This window comes from Molossus molossus, unplaced genomic scaffold (assembly GCF_014108415.1).
Source record: "Molossus molossus isolate mMolMol1 unplaced genomic scaffold, mMolMol1.p scaffold_m16_p_1, whole genome shotgun sequence".
NCBI classification, from domain to species: domain Eukaryota; kingdom Metazoa; phylum Chordata; class Mammalia; order Chiroptera; family Molossidae; genus Molossus; species Molossus molossus.
This window is the reverse complement of record NW_023425344.1, coordinates 2757992-2781482: the sequence shown is the minus strand read 5'-3', so window position 1 is coordinate 2781482 and position 23491 is coordinate 2757992. Positions and strand designations below refer to the sequence as shown.

Below are 23491 nucleotides of genomic sequence, written 5' to 3'. Positions count from 1 at the left end.
TCCAGGCTCCTGGATGTCTGGCCCAGGAGCCCCCATCACTCCTGCAGGCCCAGCCTCGCATGGGCACTGGGAGTCGATGTCCCTGGTTCCTCCCTCCCGGCCCCTCCACCTCTGTCTGAGGAGTAGGAGGGGCTGCGGGCTGATCTGACTCTGATTTTGGAGCCCGGTCTGCAGCAGGTCCTGCTCCCGTCGGCCTCTGCAGGTGGGCAGTCCCACAGGAGGCTGGGCCTGGGGCTTAGGGACAGAGGGGGACAGAGGGCACCATTTGACCTTGCAGTCGGCCTGGCCTGACTTGGCCAATCTTAGCCTCTGTGAACCCCGCTTCCTGAGCTTCTGATGGGGATGCTTGGAATAGCACCATGGTGCCCCGCGGTGCTCAGCTGTGGGGCTGCCCCCTGCCCCCATGGGAGAGCTGTGGTGGGTGGGGGATTCAGCACGCTGGCTCTGGGCTGCATCCCTGCTGTGCCAATACTGAGGGTCAGCAAATGGGAGGACGATAGCCTCCCACCCCTCGACCAAAACACACACACACACATACACACACACACTTCCTGAGGAGCAAGGGCTTCAGCATCTGGTGTTGCCTCAACGCCCCGTCCCCACGCCCCCACGCATGGCCAGGAGTGTCACAGGATGCAGTCAGAGGGGAGGGGGTGCTGGAGTTAGAACTGAACAGGCTGCAGGCAGGAGGGGCTAGGTCGGGCTGTGCAGGGCTGAGCATGGGCTGAGCCAGCACAACCTGGTGTCACTGGTGGGAAGGGATGGGGCGGGCAGAGCAGTCGGGGAGGGGTCACGGGTGGGGGTGTGTCCGGAGCACGGAGGTCCCAGGAGCTCTGGAAGGAGCGGCACGGGCACTGGGGAGCCACAGCTGGCTCGAGAGCAGGCGGGGAGCAGCCTGGGCTGCTGAGGAGTCAGCTGTGGTTGGCGCCCAGGCCAGGGTCCCGTCTGCAGAATGTTTCCTTCCGGTGACTCTGTCCCTTGATGGTCAGATGCCACAAAGCCGCTGGGACTGTTTCTGATTTCTGCTTCTGCCCCGTAAGGAGTTATCGGCCAGGCTGCTGTCCATCCACAGCGACCAGGATCGGATCGTGGTGACCTTTAAGACTTTCGAAGAAATCTGGAAGTTCTCCACCTACCATGCTCTTGGTAAAGCCATGCCCCCCGTGCCTCCCTGAACCGTGACGGGGACCCCGCCTTGCCAGACGCTTGTCATACACCAAACACTTAGGTTACAAATCAGGGCCTTGGAGAAGGTTAGTGCCGACAGCCTCTCAGGGAGACTGGAAAGTCAGGGTGCTCACCTGTTCGCAGGTAGGGACGCTGGGGGTGGAGCCCAGACACCACGGGCGGTGCTGAGGCACAACTCGAGCCGAGTTTCCCAACTCCTCCCAACACCCCCGGCTCAGTTCTGCTTAACTGGCCCGGCTGGCTGAGCACAGACCAGGAAACTGTTATTTCAACCTCGACCACAGTGCTTGCTTTCTAGAATATTCCTCATTCTCCAGGGAGGCGTGTGCAAGGCCTCCTGGGGACACTTGCTCCGCCAGCCCCAGTCTGAGAGCTGAGGAAGTTTGAAAATCAGAATCAGAGACGCAGGGTCCTAAAGGAAGTAACTTGTCCTGTTTTATCCTTCCCAAGGCTCAGGGAGGTCAAATAAGTTGTGCAAGGTCACAGCTGGTCCACAGACAGTAGCCCACCTGGGTTGGGGACAGTGCTGTGAGCCCCAAAGGCAGGGCAGGGAGACTCGGAGCCTGGTCAGGGTGGGGCTCCGCCCACACTGTCCACTACTGGAGCCCCGGTGACCAGGGCCTGGCTGTGCCCAGGCTTCACGCATCACTGCCTGGAGAACCTGCTCACGGACCAGGCCTTCTGGCTGCTCTCGCCGGACGAGGACGAGGAGACGACCATCCGAGTCCACGTGGACGAGGAGGCCTTGAAGCTGACGCACGAGAGCCTCCTCGTCCAGGAAGGTGAGCCCTGTGCAGCTGGCGGGGGCCAGCTCCAGGCCGAGCTGGGGACGCCTGGCCTCGGGCCGCAGGAGGGCTCGGGAGGTGCACCGGCCTGGCGGGGACTTGGGTGGGGACACCGAGAGGGATGTGCCTGGCTTTGTCACTTACTTGGGAGACCCCGGCCAGCTCCCAGAGAAACAGCAGAAAGGGTTTGAGGGAGCCCCAGCCCGCGGTCCTGACTCGCTGCTGCGGGGCCACGGCAAACCCAGCCAAAGCTGCTGCCCTCCCGCCCCGGGCCAGGAGGAAGCCGGGTGGCCAGCTGCGGCCAAACTCGCCCGTGGTTGTGCAGGCAAGAAGGGCCCTCGGGACCCCATGTCTGGCCCCTCTCAGCACAGAAGGGGAAACCGAGGCGCCGAGAGTGTGAGGCCAAGGCTGGCTCCCTGGGAAAGTCTGGGCAGAGCCAGGACTCGGGCCAGGCGCAGCCTGCTGTCCTGGGGCTCTGGTGTCTAGGCCGCTGTTTCTGGGAGGCGGAGGCTGGGGGCAGGGCTCCCGCCCTGACCTCACCGGTACGCCCTGAAGGGGAATGATTGGGCCCCTGAGCTCTGGCTGCCTCTGTGCCCAGCCACCCTGAATGACCACCTTCTGTCGCTTTGAAGGGCCTTTCTTTGTCCTGTGTCCTGACTGCCACGTGAGAGCTACGACTGTTCCCCAGGGTGCAGGGAGGGGCCACCAGCCCCTCAGGCCGGCTTCGGGGGCTCCCCAGGGAGAGACCACCCCAGCAGCGGCAGCGGACGCTTCGGCTCCGGGCCTCAGCGAGACCTCCGAGGAGGCGGCGGCCGCTGCGGAGCCTTTGAGTCCGTTTCATCAGTAGGTACCGACCTTTGTGTCTCCGCCTCCTGCGGTCAGGCCTTTGGAGCCACCCCTGGGCCCTGGGCTGGGGGGTGGGGGGTGGAGAACAGTGAGAGCCCCAGGCACACCCCGTGCTCACTGCTGCTGTTCCCAGTGCACCTGTGAGACGGGATGCAATGGTGATGGCTCCCGGCAGCGTCCTGGGAGCAGATGGCCCCGCAGTGTGCTGAGGGAGCATCCGCTTCCCCGTCTGGCTTATTCTCTCGGGAGCTACACAGCGTGTGCCCACAGCAAGGGAGGGACTGAGGCTGGGGGAGGCCAGCCAGGTCACCTGGACGTTCTGCTCACATGCCCACTGTGGGGCACAAACTTAGCTCAGAGCTTCCTGGCAGCCAAAGCAAAGAGAGAAAGTTGATTTCCCGATGTTCAGTGTCCCTGAAATAACAGGCCGTGGTTCAGCTTCTCTCCCGGAAAATAAAGGGAGGTCCCCAGGCACATGGGAGCGTGGGGCTCCCCAGAGGCAGTGCCACACCTGGGCCTGAAGGCCGCACACTTGCCAGATGTGTGTGTGTGTGTGCGCGGGCGTGCGTGTGTGTGTGTGCATGTGTGGTGGGGACAGGTAGTAGGATCTGCGTGTCCTACTGGGGGCTGCTAACTCACCCGTCTCTGCACCGCTTCAATCTGCCCCAAATCTAGAATCCCGCAGCAAACATCCCCCTCTCTCTCCTCCAGATGGGCCCTTAGGGTCACCCGGGACTCCTTTGATGACTCCGTGGGTGGACCTATGGCGCCAGACGTCCAGCTGATGGGTAAATGTTTCCACTGGCTTTTCTCCTCTGGGGAAGCTGGGGTGGGGGTGCGGGGGTCCCAGCACTGAGGATGCTTCTGCACTCACCTGAATGCTCCCCCCAAGGCAGAAGGCAGAGCTGAACGCTTTCCAGGTCACAGGGGCCTGGCGGCTGGTGCAATCACACCGCCCACAGCAGAGCCAGTGGGTCCGTCACTCTGCCACGGGGGCGTGGCTTCCACAGACCATTCAGCCGTCTCCCTGGCACCGCACATACCTCGGTGGCCCCTGGGACAGGGAGGGCTGGGCTGCGGCTGGAATCCCCGAGCGTCCTCTGAGAAGTGCTGCTGGGAACCTGGGCACCGGCCAGCCTGCTTGCTCTGCCCCAGCTTGGCTAGTGTCTGGGTGGCCTTGTGTCCCTGTCACAGGGACATGAGGCCCCGTGGGAAGAGGGGTGAGAAGGACCCATGTTTACAGCCACGTGCGCCTGCGTGGGCCCTGGCCTTGGAGGCCAGCACCCCAGGCCCCATTTATCGGCATCTCCTTCCTCCATGTCCCACCGTCAGCGTGGGGGTGACGCGCCCTCTCTGAGGGCCCCGTGGATGTCCAGCCCCTCGTGTGCGTGGCCCGGCTTCGCCACGAGCCGCACGATCCCACAGCAGGTCTGCGCGCCCCGGCTGAGGGCGCCGCCCCCAGCACTGACCGTGCGCCCCTTTCCCGCAGCCGTGGGCCAGGCCGCAGCCGTGGGAGACTATCAGGCCTTGGGGCCTGGAGAGATGACCTTCCAGAGTGGCGACCTCATCGAGATCCTGGGCGCCCAGGTGCCGGGGCTGCCCTGGTTCCTGGGCCAGCACGTGTCGTCGGGCCAGGTCGGGTTTGTGCGGACAAGTCTCGTCCATGTGCAGGGCCACGTGTCTGAGTGAGTGGCTGAGGCCCCTCCCCTTCCCAGCCCGCCCCTTTGCCCGTGGGAATCCTGCCACTGTCTACCTGCCTCCCAGGTGACACACCTGGACTTTGCCCTGGACCACGCCTCCCGAGCCTGCTCCCAGCATGTCCCCAGGCCTGGAGCTGGCCCAGGCCACCATCCCCTTGTCCCCAGGGCCTCTGAATTCTCGCCTCAGGTGCTGCAAGGGGCCTTTCTCTGAGACACAAAGTCGGGGTCCTGCTCATGAGTGTCTGGGGGCTGCCTCCGATGGGGGCTCAAAACAACAGACACTTGGTCTCCCTCAGTCCTGAGGTCAGAGGTCCAAGATCAAGCAGCGGGCAGGGCTGTGCCCCCTCCGCAGGCTCCGGGGGGCACCGTCCTGCCCCGTCTGGCTTCCCCAGGCTCCAGGGGCTTCCTGTGGCCACGTCACCCCAGCTCTGCCTCCGTCTTTACGCGGCCTGATCTCCCCTCTCTCGTACAAGGACGCCAGTCACTGGGCCACCCGCACAATCCTGATCTCAGTCGGGATCCTGAACCGGAAAGGCCCGGCTTCCAAAGAAGGCTCCCTCCTGAGCACATGTATTTGGGGGACACTTCAGTCCAGTGCACCGTGCCAACCCCCTCACAAAGCCCTTCTGCGCCCTGGGCCTGGCCTTCGAGGGCCCCCCGACCTGGCCCGTGACCCCGATTCCGAGGCTGCGTTCACTGTCAGCCCACCCCAGTCCCAGCTGAGAGGTCGGCTCTCCTGGCCCTCGGGGCCCCGAGTCCCATCTCCAGTGGCTCGTTCCTGGTGCCTCGTCCTGGATGAGCTCCTCTCCCTGAGTGGACCCCCCGCCCCGTCCGGCGATTCTGAGGGAGCGCTGTGGTCACCCGTGTCCCTCCGCTGGGCCCCGAGCAGCAGTGGGGGTCCCGGGACAGAGGTCAGCAAGCACAGCTGTGGTGGAATTCGGTTCCCCTGGGCTTGACCTTTTGTTGTCGAGATTTCGGTCAAGGAGCCCGGAGAATGTGGTTCGGAAAGGACCCTTTACTGGGTCCTGGGACTCTGCTGCCCCCCCCCCCACTTCCTGACCAGCAGACGCTGTCTTCAGGGGCCCCTTAGCCCCCACATCCTGTCGCATTCTTGTCGGGGGCTGCGCCGGACCGGCCAGGCCAGGCCCCAGGGGCTGCGTTGGCGTGATGAGTCTCGCAGTCACTGGGTCCCCTCCTTGAAGGGTGGCTCGCTTCCTGGCCTGTCCGTCAGGAGCGGTCAGAACCTGGGCCCGGACACTGAGAGCAGCCGCTAAACCAGTGTCTCCCAAAGTGTGTTCTGTCCCAATGCTTGTCACAGACCTTGTAGCCCCGGCAACAGAGGGGCTGTGCCCTCTGCGTGCTGTGCCGCGCACGGGGCTCCCTGGGCACCAGGAAGTTGGACACTCTCCTTTTCCTGTTGAGATGTGTTCCCCATACGAAGGTGACCCCCGGACCCCTTCCTCACACCCCTACCAGCTGGTGTTCTGTGGAACACTGTTTGGGGACCCACGGTACCCATGGTCCGCGTCGCCTCTGGGCAGACCATATGACTTAAGCAGACCCTGAGCTCAGATGAGCTAGTCTGTTCCCATCACAGCAGGAGGCCGAACGGCCTCCCTGTCCCTCCCCCACGCAGCAGACACCTTCTGGAATCTTCCCGAGTCCAGACCTGGGTTTCTAGCCTGGGTCTAACGAGCTGTTTGTTCCTCCTCCCCGTGTTTTCTGACGCAATTTCAGACCCGGGGAGAAGGCACAGGGAGAGTCCGCAGGGCCTGGGCACCCTTCACCCGCACTGCCCGCGAGTCCAGGTGACCTCCGCTTTCCCCTCAACGTCTAGACTTTCCCAAACCTTCTGAGTGGGGGTAGCACACACCACGTCCTTACTTCCAACCGATTCAGAGCCTCTTACGTAGGCACCGTCCGGCTGTCTGAGTCCGGGACCTGACACTGTCATCCACAGATGTCGCTCGGCTTCGGTAGCCGGAGAACATTCCAGACCACCTGTTTCCAGTTCTTCTCTTTCGTCTTGTCCCCTTCACCCGAAACAGTTACTCGGTCTTTCTAGTCTTTTATGACGCTGACATTTTGAGCTCCTCGGGGGTCTCCTTGACCCTCTCCAATGGCTTCCTCTAAGTATCCGAGTGTCGTGTTCCGCGGGTGAGCCTGTTTCACACAGGGCACACGCGTGTCTGTGTCGGTGCCATGGGAAGCACGGTGGACTTGTGCGAGGAGCTTGGCGTGCGGACGGATCCATTCTGCCCGCGCTGGCTGGCTGGCCGCCCAGGGGCAGGGGCAGGGGCACGGGGGGGGGGGGGCTCTGAAGGCTGCCCCGAGCTCAGCTCCCGGGGCGTGGGCCTCGGGACACACCGCCTCTGAGGCAGGTGTATTCTGTGTGTTGTTACACGGGTCACCCTGCTGGGCTCAGCAGGTGTGCGGGGCCTGCCGTCCAGGGCGCGAGTGGGAGCCGGTCTTCCCGCGTGGCGTTCACGTCGGAAACACGCGACCTTGAGTGAAGCCCTTCCTTTGCTGCAGGCTGGAGAGGGTGGTTTTCCTCAGTGAGGAAGAAAGGTGCTTCTTCAGCAGGGAAGGCCGCTTCACCGAGGAAGACGGCGGGCGGCTGCTGCGGAGGACGGCGGGCGCCGGCGTCTGTGCGGCCTACAGCTTGGGTGGGTGCGGGGGCGCGGCCTGGGCCCCTCACCCCTGCGCTTGGGGCTCTCCTGAGTGTGCCGCGCGAAGGGTAGATGGAGGAAGTGTGTCACCAATGGCAAGAAGCAGGACAGAGGGACAAGGCCAGAGCACAGCTGCTACTCACTGCTCTGGTCACAGGGACGTGAGTCACTGCTTCGTCCCCCTGAGCGGAGATAAACACACGAGGGTGCCCACCCACGTGTACATATGTACACACACAGACACACATGTACATGTACACACACTTACCTGTATGCACACATACATGTGCATATGCGCCCACATGAAGACACATGCACACCCAACCACACACATATAGCTACGCGCACATGCACATGCAGGCACATACACATATGCACACACATGCATACCCATATGTGTGTGTGCACAGGCACATACACACGTGCATGCACACACACACATACCCACACGTGTGCGTACACACACATGCACGCACACACATGCATATCCACGCAATCCTCACATGCATATACATACACACACACCTCTGCCTGCTTGCTGACACATGTCACTAGACCTCCATCAATAGCAGACATGAGCTTCCCTGGTCACATGGTTCTGTTCTTTTTCTGAACAAGCGGACTTGAACTTGACCTCCGAGCGGCCAGGCGTGAGCCCCCTGGCCTACGGTTTCTTCCGGGAAGTCCGGCTGGGACCCTCCCTCGGGAGGCATTCTGGGGTCAGCCCCTCTCTGCCGCACACCACGAGCTGCTCAGGGGCTGTGTCGACACTGTGGACGTAGTTTACACATCACTCGTCTTTCACACCTCTCACTTGGTTTCCACGGCAACTCGGCGAACTGTTAGTGTAGCCCACTCTAAGGAGCTGGACACTGGTTTAGGGAGGCGCTGCCCCTGGGGTGAGGGTTGGGGCGCCCTGCTCCCTGGGCGAGCCCATGGCGCGGGGGGTGGAAGCCACAGTGTCTCCTGGGAGGACGGCGCTCTGCAGGGGGGCGGGGGGGTGGGCAGACCCTGGCAGAGGTGGCCTCTTGGCTCCTCAGAGGCAGGCTTCCTGTGCCCACTGCCCCTCAGCGGTGCTGCCAGCCGGGCGTGACCATCCCGGGGCCTCCACATCTGCATGACAGCGACCCCGAGTGCACGGGCCATAGACTGATCCTTCTCTTCTCCCCCTGTGCAGACAGACTAGGAGAAGCCGAGACCGAGCAGCCAGCGGAACAAGGTGGGTTATTCCCACGAGGCCCGGGGTTCCTGGGCCACGGGGCTGAGCCTTGGGGGGTGACGCTAGGTAGAGGCCCTCGGGCTGCCTCCCATGCGCACTGAATTTGGACCCTTATGTTGGAGAAGGAAGTTCCCCCAAGGGGCTGGTCCAAGAAGAACCCCTCCTTCTCCCTCTGAACGTCCACCTCCTCCGCAACAGAGGGTCTGCATCGGAGAGGGCCTGGGACACAAATGTCCGCGGCCCCTTTGAGGAGCCCTGAGAATGGGGTCCACCGAAGCATGGACCACTTGGGGTGTCAGTGAGAAGACCCCTGCCCCAGGGCTGTTCCAGAGCCATCCTGCCCGAGCCTCCGCTGCGTGAGGACAGGGAAGAACACTGCAGGCTGCCTTCCCGGAGGAGGGGGCACGGCCCCCGCACGTCCCCGGGAGCACACGCCGGGAGGGCCCATCGGCCTCCTGGACGTGGGTGTTTTCTTAGCAAGTCAAATGTCTAGTCTAGACGGACGCGCGCCACCCACCAGACTGACTGTTGTTTGTTCCTGGACTTCGCAGACCAGTGAGGACACCATCCGTTTCTAACACTTTTTTCCATGGGGGTTGGAAACAGAAGAGTCTTTGCTGGTTCTCTCCCCAGACAAATCCCCCTTCAAGCCTGAGTTTCCCAACAGGAAATGGAGTTTGCTCTGCGGCACTGGCCAGCCTTCCCAAAGCCAACAGTCCTGGGGTGTCCCAGGACTCTCCGCTCCTGGCCCTTGCTTTTTTTTTAACCCTTTAGTGGTCACAGGCCTCAGATTTTCAAACCAGTCGGGCGAAGGTGGAGGCTGGGGGATGGGAGCCCTTCTGTCTCTCCTGTTGGAAACGGTCCCAGGCTAGACGGGGACTTTCCTCCTCCGCGGTGCTTCTCTGGGTTCTGTGGAGGGGTTTTGGAGCTCTGATTGGCTCTCGATGATGTCATGAGGGTGCCGGCACCTGATTGGAGGCCCGAGGGCTGACACAGTCATGTGTCATGTCCCATTAAGTGGCTTTGGATCTTTCTAAAGGGAAAAGAGGTGTCTAGTGGTCACAGAGCTAGGACACTAGTCTCCTGGAATGGATTTCAAACAGAAAAGGCTAAGAAAAGAAGACCACTTGGTCCCTTGGCCAATCTGACCTGTGTTCTCCCTGTGACCATATGACTGAGCTCCCACTGTTGCTGTGCACTGGGCTCCCACTGTGAGCTGTGCTCTGGGCTCCCACAGTGAGCTGTGCTCTGGGCTCCCACTGTGAGCTGTGCGCTGGGCTCCCACTGTGAGCTGTGCGCTGGGCTCCCACTGTGTGCTGTGCTCTGGGCTCCCACTGTGAGCTGTGCTCTGGGCTCCCACTGAGCTGTGCGCTGGGCTCCCACTGTGAGCTGTGCTCTGGGCTCCCACTGAGCTGTGCGCTGGGCTCCCACTGTGTGTTGGGCACTGGGCTCCCACTGTGTGCTGTGCTCTGGGCTCCCACTGTGTGTTGGGCACTGGGCTCCCACTGTGTGCTGTGCTCTGGGCTCCCACTGTGTGCTGTGCTCTGGGCTCCCACAGTGAGCTGTGCTCTGGGCTCCCACTGTGAGCTGTGCGCTGGGCTCCCACTGTGAGCTGTGCGCTGGGCTCCCACTGTGAGCTGTGCTCTGGGCTCCCACTGAGCTGTGCGCTGGGCTCCCACTGTGAGCTGTGCTCTGGGCTCCCACTGAGCTGTGCGCTGGGCTCCCACTGTGTGTTGGGCACTGGGCTCCCACTGTGTGCTGTGCTCTGGGCTCCCACTGTGTGTTGGGCACTGGGCTCCCACTGTGAGCTGTGCGCTGGGCTCCCACTGTGAGCTGTGCTCTGGGCTCCCACTGTGTGCTGTGCTCTGGGCTCCCACTGTGTGCTGTGCTCTGGGCTCCCACTGTGAGCTGTGCGCTGGGCTCCCACTGTGAGCTGTGCGCTGGGCTCCCACTGTGTGCTGTGCTCTGGGCTCCCACTGTGAGCTGTGCTCTGGGCTCCCACTGAGCTGTGCACTGGGCTCCCACTGTGAGCTGTGCTCTGGGCTCCCACTGAGCTGTGCGCTGGGCTCCCACTGTGAGCTGTGCTCTGGGCTCCCACTGAGCTGTGCGCTGGGCTCCCACTGTGAGCTGTGTGCTGGGCTTCCACTGAGCTGTGCTCTGGGCTCCCACTGTGTGCTGTGCGCTGGGCTTCCACTGAGCTGTGCGCTGGGCTCCCACTGTGAGCTGTGCTCTGGGCTCCCACTGTGAGCTGTGCTCTGGGCTCCCACTGTGTGCTGTGCGCTGGGCTCCCACTATGTGCTGTGTGCTGGGCTTCCACTGAGCTGTGCTCTGGGCTCCCACTGTGAGCTGTGCGCTGGGCTCCCACTGTGTGCGGTGCGCTGGGCTCCCACTATGTGCTGTGTGCTGGGCTCCCACTGTGAGCTGTGTGCTGGGCTCCCACTATGCGCTGGGCAGGCCCTGGGGAGACAGCATCTGCCAAGTGCTACCATAAGTATGCTGTGCCAGGGGATGGATGTCCCTGCCCCATCCTGGACTCAGATAAGACTAATCCATTTGGGGTTTTGGTGACTTGCAGAAATGCCCCTACCTGGCCTGCACCCAGAGCCACGTGAGACCCTGCAGAAGGTGAAGGACATTCTAGAACAATGTAAGCCCTGCCACAGCTGCCCCGAGGAGCCAGTGTCCTGGGGTCTCCACACCGTGCCCAGTGGTGTGAGCTCATCGGACAGTGAGGAGCCCCCCTTCTGCCTGGACGCTGAGGACGACTGGGCTGACCCCGAGGCCCTGGGCCCACTGCTGCGGTTTCTGGACGCCCCCGGGTGCGAGGCCGGCTTCCGCGGCCTGTATGAGCTCTCCCTGCCAGGCCTCAGCACCATGTTCCCTGGCTTCGCTGACGAGGAGGAGCTAGCCGGTTGCCTGGCACAGGCCCGGGGGGTGGCCAAGAAGGCGGACCTCCCCATGGCCCTGGCCAGGCTCTGCTTCCTCCTGGGGCGGCTGTGTGTGCGGAGGCTCAAGCTGTCCCAGGCCCGGGTGTACTTTGAGGAAGCCCTGGGGGCCTTGGACGGCCACTTCGGCGACCTGCTCCTGGCGGTGGCCCTGTATGCCAACCTTGCCGCCGTCCACTTGAAGCAGAAGAACAGGGAGAAGTGTGAGCAGGTGGTGCCCAAAGCTTGCGCCCTGCTGCTGGGGACGCCCGGCCACGTGTGCAGCACCGAGGTGGAGGCGGAGCTCCTGAGGCAGGCCCTGCGGAGGGCCGTGGGCGGCCGGAGCCCGCAGGCCGAGGCCCGGGCCTGCTTCCTGCTGGCCAAGCACCAGGTCCGCCTGAAGCAGCCCGAGGCCGCCCTGCCCTTCCTGGAGAGGCTGCTGCTTTTGCACAGGGCCTTGGGCTCCCCGGACGCCGCGTGGCCTGCCGACGGCTACCTGCTCCTGGCAGACATCTACAGCCGCAAGTGCCTGCCGCACCTGGCACTGAGCTGCGTCAAGGTGGCCTCGCTGCGGACTCCGGGCTCGCTGGCCAGCTCGCTCCGGAGTGTGGACCTGGTTTTGCAGAACACCCCTCGGTCCCACCGCCTCCCGGCCCAGATCGCCCACTACCTCAGGCGGGCGCTGGCCTGCCTGGGCGCGGGCTCGGGGCGGGCACTGCGCGGCCCCCTCTATGCCAGCCTGGCCCAGCTGTACAGCCACCACGGGCAGCAGGACACGGCCATCTCCTTCATGACGCAGGCGGTGGCCGCCGCCGCCCAGACAGGCAGCCACCTGGCCGTGGACTACCTGGTGGCCCTCGCCTGGCTCCACGTGCTGCACGGGCAGAGCCCGGTGGCCCTGGACATCCTGGAGTCCGCTCGGGGTGCGGCAGTGGCCAGCGGGGGCCAGGAGGGAGCCATCACCAACATGATGGCCATCGCCCTGAGGAGGACGGGCAGGACCCGGCAGGCCGCCGAGGGCTACCACCGCGCCCTGAGCATCGCCAAGGGCCTGGGCCAGCCACGGAACCAGGCCGTGGTCCTGGCCAACTTCGGGGCCCTGTGCCTGTGGGCCGGCGCCAGCGGGCTGGCCCAGCACTACCTCCTGGAGGCCGTGAAGCTCTTCGCCCGGCTGCCCAGCGGGGAGTGTGGCCCGGACTTCACCCAGGTGCTCCTGCAGCTGGGCCACCTGCACACTCGCCGGGCCCTCGTCCAGCAGGGCAAGTGCTACTATGAGTGGGCCTTCCTGGTCGCCGTGGAGACAGACCACCTGGAGAGTAAGTGCCTCCCTGGCCCCCTCGGGCTTCCTGCAAAGAACGTGTTCTTTCCACCTCCGGTCAGGGCGCAGCCAGGTGTGTGATTCACAGGTGGGCGGTGGTTTCTGCACCACGGCGAGCAGCTGAGCAGTGGAAACCAGCAGCTGTGTGCAGGGGTGTGAAGCTGTTCCCACGCTGGGCCCAGCACGCAGGGCCACCAGCGGTCTCCGTCTGCCGAGGCGTCTGCTTTGAGTGCTGGAAGTCCCCTAGCCGGGCATCCCCTCGGTCAGGGCAAACGGGCGGTGGGTCGCCCTGGCCGTTACCCAGGCTGGGCAGGGGTAGCTGAACAGAGGGGGGCCGCGTGCACCCTGGACGTGGGGTGATTGGTCTGGTGTCATCCTCTGGGAGTCCAACAGTCCTGCATGCCTCCGGGGGCGGTCCCCAGGGCTGGGGGCAGCCGCTTTGTTCCCAGTTCTCGGGGGAAACAGGCCCGGTCACAAGAACCACAAAGCGGGTTCTCCGCGTGGACACAGGCAGCTCCTGGCCTGACACGTGGCCCAGGGGTCTCTCTAGTCTGGAACCTGAGCATTAAGGAGGGTTAGCCAAGCGTGGGGGTGGCTGGCAGAGATCAGGTTGCACGAGGCCCTGGGGTAAGTGAGCTACCCACGCATCGAGGTGCAAGGTGTGGGTGGTGGAAACCCTGATGAGGGGCCAGGCGGGGGCAGGAGAACCCAGGCTGTGGAGCACTGGGGAGCCACAGTGCAACGCTCACAGAGGCTGGCCCTCTGAACCTCCGGGGCGACGACGAGCCAGGGTGGGGACCTGTGCGGATCTGGGCGGTGTTTGCCAGTGGCCAGTGGGTCTTTCAGCAACCGCCTGCGGGGCTCCCCAGGTCATTCAAGGGTTCAGAGTTTGGGGACCTGGGGATCATGGTGTTTCCTCCATATTGAAGAGTGAGGAGGCCAAGGGTGGGGGGATGCCCAGGGTCACCCCGGGCTTGCTCTGGGACATTTCTCAGGCTGCTTTAGTCACCTGTGTCCTTTTAGGTGTCCCTCTAGGTTGGCTAAGGTGTCTGTGTACCACGGTGCCTAGGGGGCCGAGACAGTCCCCGCGCTTCTGTGAGTCGGCGTCCGGCCCCGCCCATGTCCCTCGGCCCCTCTGGGGATGTGCTTTCTGCTCCTGTGTCCTGGTCCGGCTGCTGGACCTGTCCACTCTGCTCCTCTTGCCGGAGAGGCAGCCTCGGGTTTTGTGGCTTTTCCTCTGTTGCTTTGCTTTTGCCTGTTTTTTATTCTAATGTTTTTATTGATTTTTCAGAGAGACAGGAAGGGAAAGAGAGAGAGAAACATCAATGTGAGGGAGTAACTTTGATCGACTGCCTCCTGCACGTCCCCTACTGGGGATCGAGCCCACAACCCAGGCCTGTGCCCTGACGGGGCATCGAACGGAACCGGGACCTCTCAGTCCTGGGACGACACTGAGCCACACTGGCTGGAACATTGTCTGTTTTTTGGTTTTTGTTTTTCCATCATTTCCTTGAATCCTAATTTTCCTTCCTTTTACATCCAGTTAACTCTTCTTTTTCTCGCATCTTGGAGTGGAAGTTGAGGTTTTTTTAGGTGAAATTTTCTTCTTTTTTAATGTGGACATTTATAGGTACTCAGTCCTCATAAAGGCTGCTCTCGCCTGGCCCTGTGTTGGGACATCATGCTGTCACCTTCCCTGGTCTCAAAGTCACTTCTCGTTTCTGCTGAGATCTCTTCCTCGACCCCTGTTATTTGGGGGGTCCGCACATCTCCACGAGTTTGTGAATCTCCCAGACTTGCTCTGTCACGGATTTCTGATCCCACTGCACGGTCACCGAGAAGCACTCTGCGGGGTTTGTCTTCTTGATCCCCACAAATCATTCTGGGGCCTGCCCTGGTCTGTCCCGGAGCAGCTCCGTGGGCACTGCCGATCGTGCGCCCTGGTCTGTCCCGGAGCAGCTCCGTGGGCACTGCCGATCGTGCGCCCTGGTCTGTCCCGGAGCAGCTCCGTGGGCACAGCCAATCGTGCGCCCTGGTCTGTCCCGGAGCAGCTCCGTGGGCACTGCCGATCGTGCGCCCTGGTCTGTCCCGGAGCAGCTCCGTGGGCACTGCCGATCGTGTGCCTTGCTGGTTGGGGTGTTTGGTAGACGTCTGTCTGGCAGGTCTGTCTCGCTGTGCTGCCCAGGACTCTGGCTCCTTGTTGATCTTTGAATCAGTCTCATATGTGTGTGTGTGTGTGTGTGTGTGTGTGTGTGTATAAACTCTATTTTTATTGTTGACGCTATTACAGACGTGCCCCTCCCCCCTCCGCCCACCCCCACCCGCCCCGGCCATCACCGCTGCTGTGTGGCCAGGGGCTCGCACACAAGTTCTCTGCGTCCTGTTTCTAGTGAAAGCCCCCAGCTGTCCCCAGGCCCTGCTTGCCATCCGGCGCGGAAGGCTGCGGCCGGAAGCTGGCTTCTCCACGGAGCTGGGGCTCCGGAACGCTGGAGCGGAAGCCGGGTTTGAACCCACCTCCACTGCGGTGGGTGCTCAGCTCTGGACTCAGTCCGCCCACCTGCACCCTGGGCTGCGGCTGTCGGCCGCGAGGAGCGTGTGAGGCAGAAAGGCGTCCTGAGGCTGGGGGAGCCTGGCCAGGATCCCCGGCGCCGTCTCTCGAGCATCCGTCATGCGCCCTGCCTGCCCGGTCATGGTGTGCTCGTCACCGTGTGACCTTGAGCGGGTCACTCAGCCTGTCTGGGCTCAACGTCCCGGTCTGCGATGTCCCGGCTCACGGGGGGGGGGGGGGGCAGGCCCGCCGAGGGGGCTTGAGCCCTGCAGACAGCACGCGGCCGGTGACGCGGCCCCTCCTGTGTGTCCCCGCCCAGGCCAGCTGCACGCCGTCCAGCGACTGTGTGACTTCTACAGCACAGTCAGGCCCAGGAAGGCCCAGTGTGTCGCCTACCATGAGCTCCAGCTGTCCCTGGCCCGAAGGGTGGCTGACAAGGCGCTGGAGGGGCAGCTCCTGGAGACCATCAGCCAGCTCTACCTGTCCCTGGGCACCGAGCGGTGAGGCTGGCTCTGCGGAGCAGCAGGGGCCTCTCCGGGGACCCTTCCCTTCCTTGGCGCCTGGGGTGGCACTAATCAAAGCGCAGGACACAGGAGTCCCATGACACCGTCCCTGTCCCCGGGGGAGGCAGAGCGTGTGTTTCTGTAAGCTGACCTCTGCCTGCCCCCAGTCTGCTCCCACGGCCCAGTTCTGATGTCAGGACTCAGCAACTGCTCAGTGCCAGGGAGACAGCCGGTGGCCCCACCTGCTTCCCCTGGGGCAGGATTCAGGGCACAGCTTCCTCACCAGGTGGGGTGACGGGTGGCCAGAGTCATGCAGCACCAGGGCCTGGCAGACTCACCGATCGCGTGCCCGTCAGTGGGGGCAGGGCGGAGCCAGGCGTCCACTGGGCTTGGGAGGCCGGTCTTGGGCCTCGGTTTCACGGCAGGCCCAGTGGGCCGGCGCCCTGGATCGGTGCGGCTCCAGGTGAGGTCCCCAGACCAGCAGCGTCTGCGTTCCCGGGGAGCTTGCCGGGAATGCACATTCTCAGGCCCCGCCCCAGTTAGAACCTCGGGAGCACGGCCCTTTGGGCAGTTCTGCTCCCCACTCGCGTCTGAGCCTCTGGCCTCGATAATCTAAATTTCTGCCCGGGGCTCATGTTTCCTGCCCAGGGAGGTCAGGCGCCTGTGTGTGCGAGACGGCAGGGAGGGAAGAGGGGACAGCGTGCCCTGCTTGGCCACATGGCTGACGCTTCCCTGTGGAGTAAGGGCGGGATTCATTCCCACTCCCAGTAGTCCAGGTCCACTGTCACCAGACCGGTCCGGGCCAAGCCTGGGCACTCTCAGGTGCCGGCTGGCCTGGGGGTGCTGGCTCTGACCATTGCCTGATTCCAGGGCCTACAAGTCAGCGCTGGACTACACCAAGCGCAGTCTGGGGATGTTCATCGACCTCCAGAAGAAGGACAAGGAGGCATACGCCTGGCTGCAAGCAGGGAAAATCTACTACCTGCTCCAGCAGAACGAGCTGGTGGACCTGTACATCCAGGTGAGAGGGCCAGTGCACCTGCACAGCCCCGTGAGGGTGTGAGCGTGTGCACATCCAGGGAGAGAGACCTGCGCACCTGCACGTCCAGGTGAGAGGGCCGGTGCACCTGCACAGCCCCGTGAGGGTGTGAGCGTGTGCACATCCAGGGAGAGAGACCTGCGCACCTGCACATCCAGGTGAGAGGGCCGGTGCACCTGCACAGCCCCGTGAGGGTGTGAGCGTGTGCACATCCAGGGAGAGAGACCTGCGCACCTGCACATCCAGGTGAGAGGGCCGGTGCACCTGCACAGCCCCGTGAGGGTGTGAGCGTGTGTGCACATCCAGGGAGAGAGACCTGCGCACCTGCACATCCAGGTGAGAGGGGCCTGCGCACCTGCACATCCAGGTGAGAGGGCCGGTGCACCTGCACAGCCCCGTGAGGGTGTGAGCGTGTGCACATCCAGGGAGAGAGACCTGTGCACCTGCACATTCAGGTGAGAGGGCCGGTGCACCTGCACATCCAGGTGGGAGTGTGGGTGTGTACACACTCCCTGGCCCAGTCACCTAAACCGCTGGCGAACTGCATGCCAGGTGCCTGTGCCATCTCCCTGGACCCCCACTGCCAACATCATTCACAACAGTCTCAGCTCTGAGGGCCAGAGGCATGTGCCCCTCACAGTGCCCCCCACCATCGTGGCACGTAGCAAGTGCTCAATACAGGTGCACACAGTGTGCCCACGCAGGTGGCACACAGACCTTGCCCCAGCAGCACCTGGCACACCTGCTTTAAACATGACGTGATCCGGGACAGCCGAGAGGCTCACGATCTATGTGAGTTGTTTCTTTCTGATCACCTGCTATGTCCCTCCTTGGGCCGGGCTGGAGACTCCCATCCGGAGCTATGGCTGAGGGGGATTAGCCCCCGAACAATGCTGACTCGGGGTCCTGGGGCTCTGCAGGATGGGGTGCAGAAAGGAGCGGGAGGGTAAGCTCCTGTCCATCTGGGGTCACTGCTGGTTGGAGTTGCAGTGAGTGGGGGCCAGAGCCTGCGGGGGAGGGGTGCATTCCAGCAGCAGGCTGCGTGGGGCAGAGGCCCAGAGGCGCACAGGAGGGTGGCAAGTGTCGGGACTGCGAGCAGCTGGGTGTGGCTGGTGCAGGCAGGGGCTGGTCCACTCCTCCGCTCAGTGCTGTTTGTTGAGCACCTACTATGTGCCAGGCCCTGGACGCAACAGAGAAGCCGACAGCCTTAGTCCTCTGGTGGGAGAGACAGGCAGACATGTCCATCCGGGTTGCTAAGGGCACAGAGGGAAACAGCAGAGGAGGGGCCAGGATCGGGAGCCTCCGTGAGACCAGCGTGAAGGATGCCACAGTCTGGGCACAGCTCTGAACTGCACGCCCAGCTCCTTGGCAGTCCATCCCTGCTGGCTCCGGCCTTAACTGGACAAGCTCTTCATGGGACACAGGCTTTAAATGATCCTCCACACACCAGCGGGTGACTGTGCCCCAGCATGCACGGACCGATCCCTCCTGAAGTGTGTGAGAAGGGAGAGCCCCCACGCATGTGTCTTTGTCGCTCGCAGGTCCCAGGGTGGCCAGGCGGTGGCTGAGAGGGTCTACCAGCTGGGAAGGCCACCGGCCCTGTTGGAGCCCTGTGGGTCTCATGAGGGTTCCCCATCCCGCAGGTGGCCCAGAACGCAGCCCTGTACACGGGGGACCCCAACCTGGGCCTGGAGCTGTTCGAGGCTGCTGGAGACATTTTCTTCAACGGGGCCTGGGAGCGGGAGAAAGCCGTGTCCTTCTACAGGGTGAGGGCCCAGAGCCATGTGGGCAGGCCTCGGTGGGCATCCCGGGCGGGCCGAGGCACAGGTGCACCGGGAGAGGCCTCCCAGAAGGCAGGGCCGCCCCAGGCTTCGTCTGGGATGGCCACGACCCCACCCCAACCTAGGGGGACAGAGAAAGGAAGTGTGGTTTGAGGGCCAGCTTCAGGCTGGCTGCGCGCAACCCGATCGTCTCCAGCAAGCCTGGAGTCTGTCCCTGTTTTACAGATGGAAAAACTGATGCTCAGAGGAGCACAGGGCCACAGTACATCAGCGGGAGGACAGGACCAGACACGCACCCCCAGGGAGGGCAGCGTCTCCCCTCCTGTCTGCCCAGCTCTTGGCCTGGCGCTCAGTCCCGGGGTTCAGGTCAACATGGCATTGTCAGAGTCCAGGGGGTACTGGACCCCGCTGTGAGGCCCTCACTGCCCAGTGGGGTCCAGGGCCTGGCTGAGTTGTGCAATATAGACAGATGGGCTTCAGCCGCGCCCCGGCTTGCTCACGGCCAGTGGTCCTGGGGGCGTCCGGGCCTCCCTGAGCTGACCTTCCTGTCAGGGCAGAGCTGTGCAAAGATCCAGTGGGCGGTGGGGGTGGGCAGCCCCTAGGGAGAGGTTTGAGGCTCTGAGGAGGTCCCGGGGGTGGGCAGGCCTGACCCTGCACCTGCATGGGCAGGACCGGGCACTGCCCCTGGCTGTGACCACAAGGAACCAGGAGGCGGAGCTTCGGCTGAGCAACAAGCTGGTGGCGCTGCTGGCCGAACTGGGCATGCGCCAGGAGGGCCTGGAGTTCGCCCACATGGCCCTGGCACTCAGCATCTCCCTGGGTGAGCCCCGCGCCCTGGCCCCGGGGCCCCCACCCCGACATCAGGAGGGCAGGCTGCAGGTGACAGAGGGCGGACGGGGGCTGTGGGCTCCCGTCTCCCTGCGGGTGGGCTGTGGTGAGCTGGCCCCCTCCCGGTCCCGCCGGGCCAGGGTGCGGCCTCAGGGGTGTCTTGCTCGCTGCACGGCTGGACTTTCGTTACCAGCTCCGTGGCCTCCTCTCCTCCCCCCACCGCCCGGGAGGCCGGCCACTCCCTGCACCCAGGTCTCCAGGCTTTACCAGTCCCCGAGTGTGCCACGTGCTGCCCCTTCCCCGCACTCAGCCAGCCCCTGCTGCCCTCTGGCCAGTGAAACCCAGTCCCTCTCTGGAAGCTGGTCCTTTGACGCCAGGCACCCCTGTGTCCCGGCACTGACCCGCACTGCCCCCGGCTTCCTGCTCCCCGAGATGGGAGCCCCGGGGACCAGGTGCGAAACAGGGTTCTGTGCTGCCCCGTTCTCCCCTGGAAGGGGCGGAACCTGGACACGGCCCAGTCTGACAACTTCCCGAGGACGGGGACAGGGGCTGCTGATGCACCAGGGGGGTCTGATGTCCTGGCTGAGGTAGACTGGAGCCCTGGCGCCTGCCAGTGCAGACCGTGTGACCTTTGGGGGTCACCTCGTCAAAAATAGTGACCAAGGCACCCCTTCCGGGGGGTCGCGTGCAGGCCCGGCGTGGGCCCCAGTCTCTGCTCTGCCTCACCCCAGGGCGGGCGGGGCGAGCATCTCTAGGCCCACTTGACCGATGGGAAGAGGGAGTCACGGGGCGGGCGTGCCTGGCGGGCTCTGAGCGGCGTTCTCACCCTGGCCTCCCCCGTGCCCAGGGGACCGTCTGAATGAGCGCGTGGCCTACCACCGGCTGGCCGGCCTGCACCACCGGCTGGGCCACGGCGAGCTGGCCGAGCACTTCTACCTGAAGGCGCTGTCGCTCTGTAGCTCGCCGCTGGAGTTCGCCGAGGAGACGCTGTACTACGTGCGGGTGTACCTGGCGCTTGGGGACATCATCTTCTACGACCTGAAGGTGGGCCGGGGCGGGGCTGGGGGCATCACCACCCTGGCTGGGATTCGCACTCAGACCCCAGAGGCCTGGTCCAGTCCTCAGTCCCAGTGAGGCCCAAGCCCCAGGAGCTCCGGGCCTGGCTGAGGAGCACGCCGGGTCAGCAGACTCGCCAAGGCCCCGGGACGGCCGGGCCCTGCCCCGCAGAGCTTGGGGTCAGTGGAGGACATGTGAACAGATGACAGCAGCCACTGGGTAAAGGACAAAAGGGAGTCAGGGGGCCTCCGGAGGAGGTGACTGCAAGGCTGGGTCTTGACAGTCAAGCAGGAGTTAGCCACAAAAATGGGGGAGGGGAAAAGGACTTTCAGGGAATCAAGGAGGGGCTCTCATTATCCCCCTGATGCAAATGCAACCCAAATCCTGACACCTCTTCCAGGAAGCCTGCCAGTCTGTGCAGAACTCGTCCTGGGATGCCGTGATGTCACCTGGGTAGGCAGTACTGTCATCCCCTGTCACAGAAGGAAACTTGGGTGTGACTTGCCCTTGTTTCCAAGTAGGGACACTCTCTAGGTAGCCTGGCTGAGTGGCTGCCTGTCAGAGCTGGAGGGGCGGCCCCGCCCACGCCCTCCTAGGTGGCCCTGGCTGAGTGCTAGCGACACTGAAGGTCAGAAGTGGTCGCTGTGGCCCTCTGCTGCCAGAGCCAGGCAGTTCTAGGGGATCCTGTGGACACAGTACCCACTGCAACTGACTTTCACCGCCATCCGGGCTCTGATCCGGGCTCTGTGACCCAGGCTCTGTGACCCAGGCTCTGTGCCATCCGGGCTCTGTGCCCTCCATGCTCTGTGTGGTTGGCTCTTTGCATTGTCTACCGTGTGGGAGGCGCTGTGCCCCCCAGGACAGGAGGAGCCTGGGACTCAGTATGGTCAGCCAAAAGAGGTCGGAGTAGGAGCCGCGTGGTGAGACCTCGTTGCCCTGTTCTCCCACAATCCCGTACCTGTGACCTGTGACCCTGGGCACTCCCTGTCCGAGCTCACCATCCAGGGCACACCTTCCTATATGTGGGGAGCGGGTGGAGGCAGGGCTGTGGCCAGCCTCACTAGTGCTCTCTGCCCTGAGCCATCCGACATCTGTGAGGGGCACCGTGTACCCCTGAACTCTGGGTTGTCTGCGGGTGAGATGCACAGAGCATGGACCACCCAGGTGCCACATGATCGATTGCCAAGCAGGGGACACTGTGTGGGAGGAGAGCAGAGTCGGGGTGGGGGGCCTGGTCAGGGGTAGCCCAGCTCCCTGGGGGCGGGGCTTATCTCTCCAGTCAGTTGAGGGGCAAGCCCCTGGGCCCAGCGGCTGAGGTCAAGGCACAAAGAAGCCCCCTGCCTCCTCCGGACAGGCCCCCAGGCTGCCTGCCCACGGCTGCAGCGTGAGGGTGGTCAGCACCACGCCTGTCCAGCAGCCAAGGCCTTGGAACTCCGAGGGGCCACTGGCCCAGGAGGGAGAGAGGTCCCTTCACGCCCGCGTGTGACCAGGGGCACCCGCACAGGACAGGGCAGGGAAGGAGAAGGGGGGGGGCAGGCCCAGGTGTGCTGCCTGGAGGCAGAGGTCCCAATGAAATGGGGTTACCTTCAGCTGGAATGGGGTATCATGGCCAGGAGAGCAAGGCTTGGAAGAGGGCGGATTTGGGTGCGATCCTGAGTCTGAGACCCACTAGCTGGTACACGCACACGTGCACACACACACGTGCACACACCTGTACACACATGCACTTCACCACCACTCCAGTTCCCTCTGTGTAGTTGGGATGCCGCCTCCTCCAGGAAGCCCTCCCTCCCCACCCCCGGCTGCGTCAGGTACTGCCCAGGGCTCTCGCAGGCTGCCAGGCTTTCCTGTGCCCCCGCCCTGGCCGCCCCCTGTGGTCACCGTCGCCCCCAGTCAGCCGGGCCCAGCGCCGGCAGGGAGGAGCGGGCGGGTGGGCGGCGCTGACACGCACCTGCTGCACTTCCGTTGGGGTCCCTGTTCTGTGGGGGCTGTGGAGTCAGGGTTTATACTTCTCCTCCTTGGGGAACCTTCGTGAGCGAGGGGTGGACAGGCCAGATGGGGGTTTCAGCGGGGCCCCAGGTAACCGGGGGAGAGGCTGGGGTTGCAGACAAGCGTGGGGGTGGGGGAGGGGCATCCTGACCGGGACCTTGGGTTGGAGGCAAAGATGCCTGTGGAATAGGAGTGGGTGTCTGGGGCAGGGGAGTCCCTTCGAACCCCAAGGATCACTCCCAGGGCTGAGGCTGGGCTTCGCCCGTGGGGCGGCCCGCTGTGCTGACGTCCTTGTCCCTGTGGACACGGGCTGGGGGGACAGGAGCCTTGACGGCCCTGGGCTGGGGTGGGCCCTGCAGGGGTTCTTGAAGCGGCCAGACCCCACCCCAGCCCCGGGGGAAGCCACAGATGTGCTCGGGAGGGCAGGGCCCGGGAGCGGGGCGGGAATGAGGCACCCAGCAGGCAGGGCCGGGAGCCGGCCACAGGGTGCGAGGCCCTGGCTCGGGGGTGGGAAGGGGGTGCACAGTGGGACCCAGGGCAGTCACAATGCCTGTCCGGGCCACGAAGTCTCCAGGTCGGACCCCAACACGAGACCACATCCACCTTAGGCAGCCCCACTTGAGCAGGGGGCTCCTCCCAGGAGAACACTCAGGGCTGAGCCCAGAGGCCCTGTAGAGGAAGCCATGTAGGGTGATGACCGGAACCCCTGGGAGCTGCTCTGGGAGCCGCCCACACACGCCCCCCCTCCCCCCGGTTCGTCCGAGGTCCCTGCTAAGTGTCCGTCCCCGACAGGACCCCTTCGACGCGGCCGGGTACTACCAGCTGGCTCTGGCGGCGGCCGTGGACCTGGGCAACAAAAAGGCACAGATGAAAATCTACGCGCGCCTGGCCACCATCTACCACAACTTCCTGCTGGACCGCGAGAAGTCCCTCTTCTTCTACCAGAAGGCCCGGACCTTCGCCTCCGAGCTCAACATCCGCAGGGTCAACCTGGCCCCCCAGCGCTGCTGGGGGCGCGCACCCTGGCTGGCCTCCGGGCCCCCGTCCTCGGGGCCCGGCCCGGGACTGGGTCCCCGCGGCTTGTTTTCTGGGAAATAA

General features: G+C 64.0%; 1 protein-coding gene across 1 annotated transcript in view; it reads left to right on the top strand.

Annotated features, from left to right (window-relative positions):
• The window catches only part of SH3TC1 (SH3 domain and tetratricopeptide repeats 1), a 31055-nt gene extending 7564 nt beyond the window's left edge, over window positions 1-23491 (top strand). Inside the window, exons 5-18 of the mRNA XM_036280775.1 lie at window positions 1041-1146; window positions 1824-1970; window positions 2606-2816; window positions 3531-3607; window positions 4309-4504; window positions 7052-7185; window positions 8366-8407; window positions 10983-12647; window positions 15517-15697; window positions 16571-16721; window positions 18383-18505; window positions 19190-19340; window positions 20196-20392; window positions 23186-23491. Coding sequence (XP_036136668.1) covers window positions 1041-1146; window positions 1824-1970; window positions 2606-2816; window positions 3531-3607; window positions 4309-4504; window positions 7052-7185; window positions 8366-8407; window positions 10983-12647; window positions 15517-15697; window positions 16571-16721; window positions 18383-18505; window positions 19190-19340; window positions 20196-20392; window positions 23186-23491 — 3687 coding nt within the window. The remainder of the gene's footprint in view (window positions 1-1040; window positions 1147-1823; window positions 1971-2605; window positions 2817-3530; window positions 3608-4308; window positions 4505-7051; window positions 7186-8365; window positions 8408-10982; window positions 12648-15516; window positions 15698-16570; window positions 16722-18382; window positions 18506-19189; window positions 19341-20195; window positions 20393-23185) is intronic.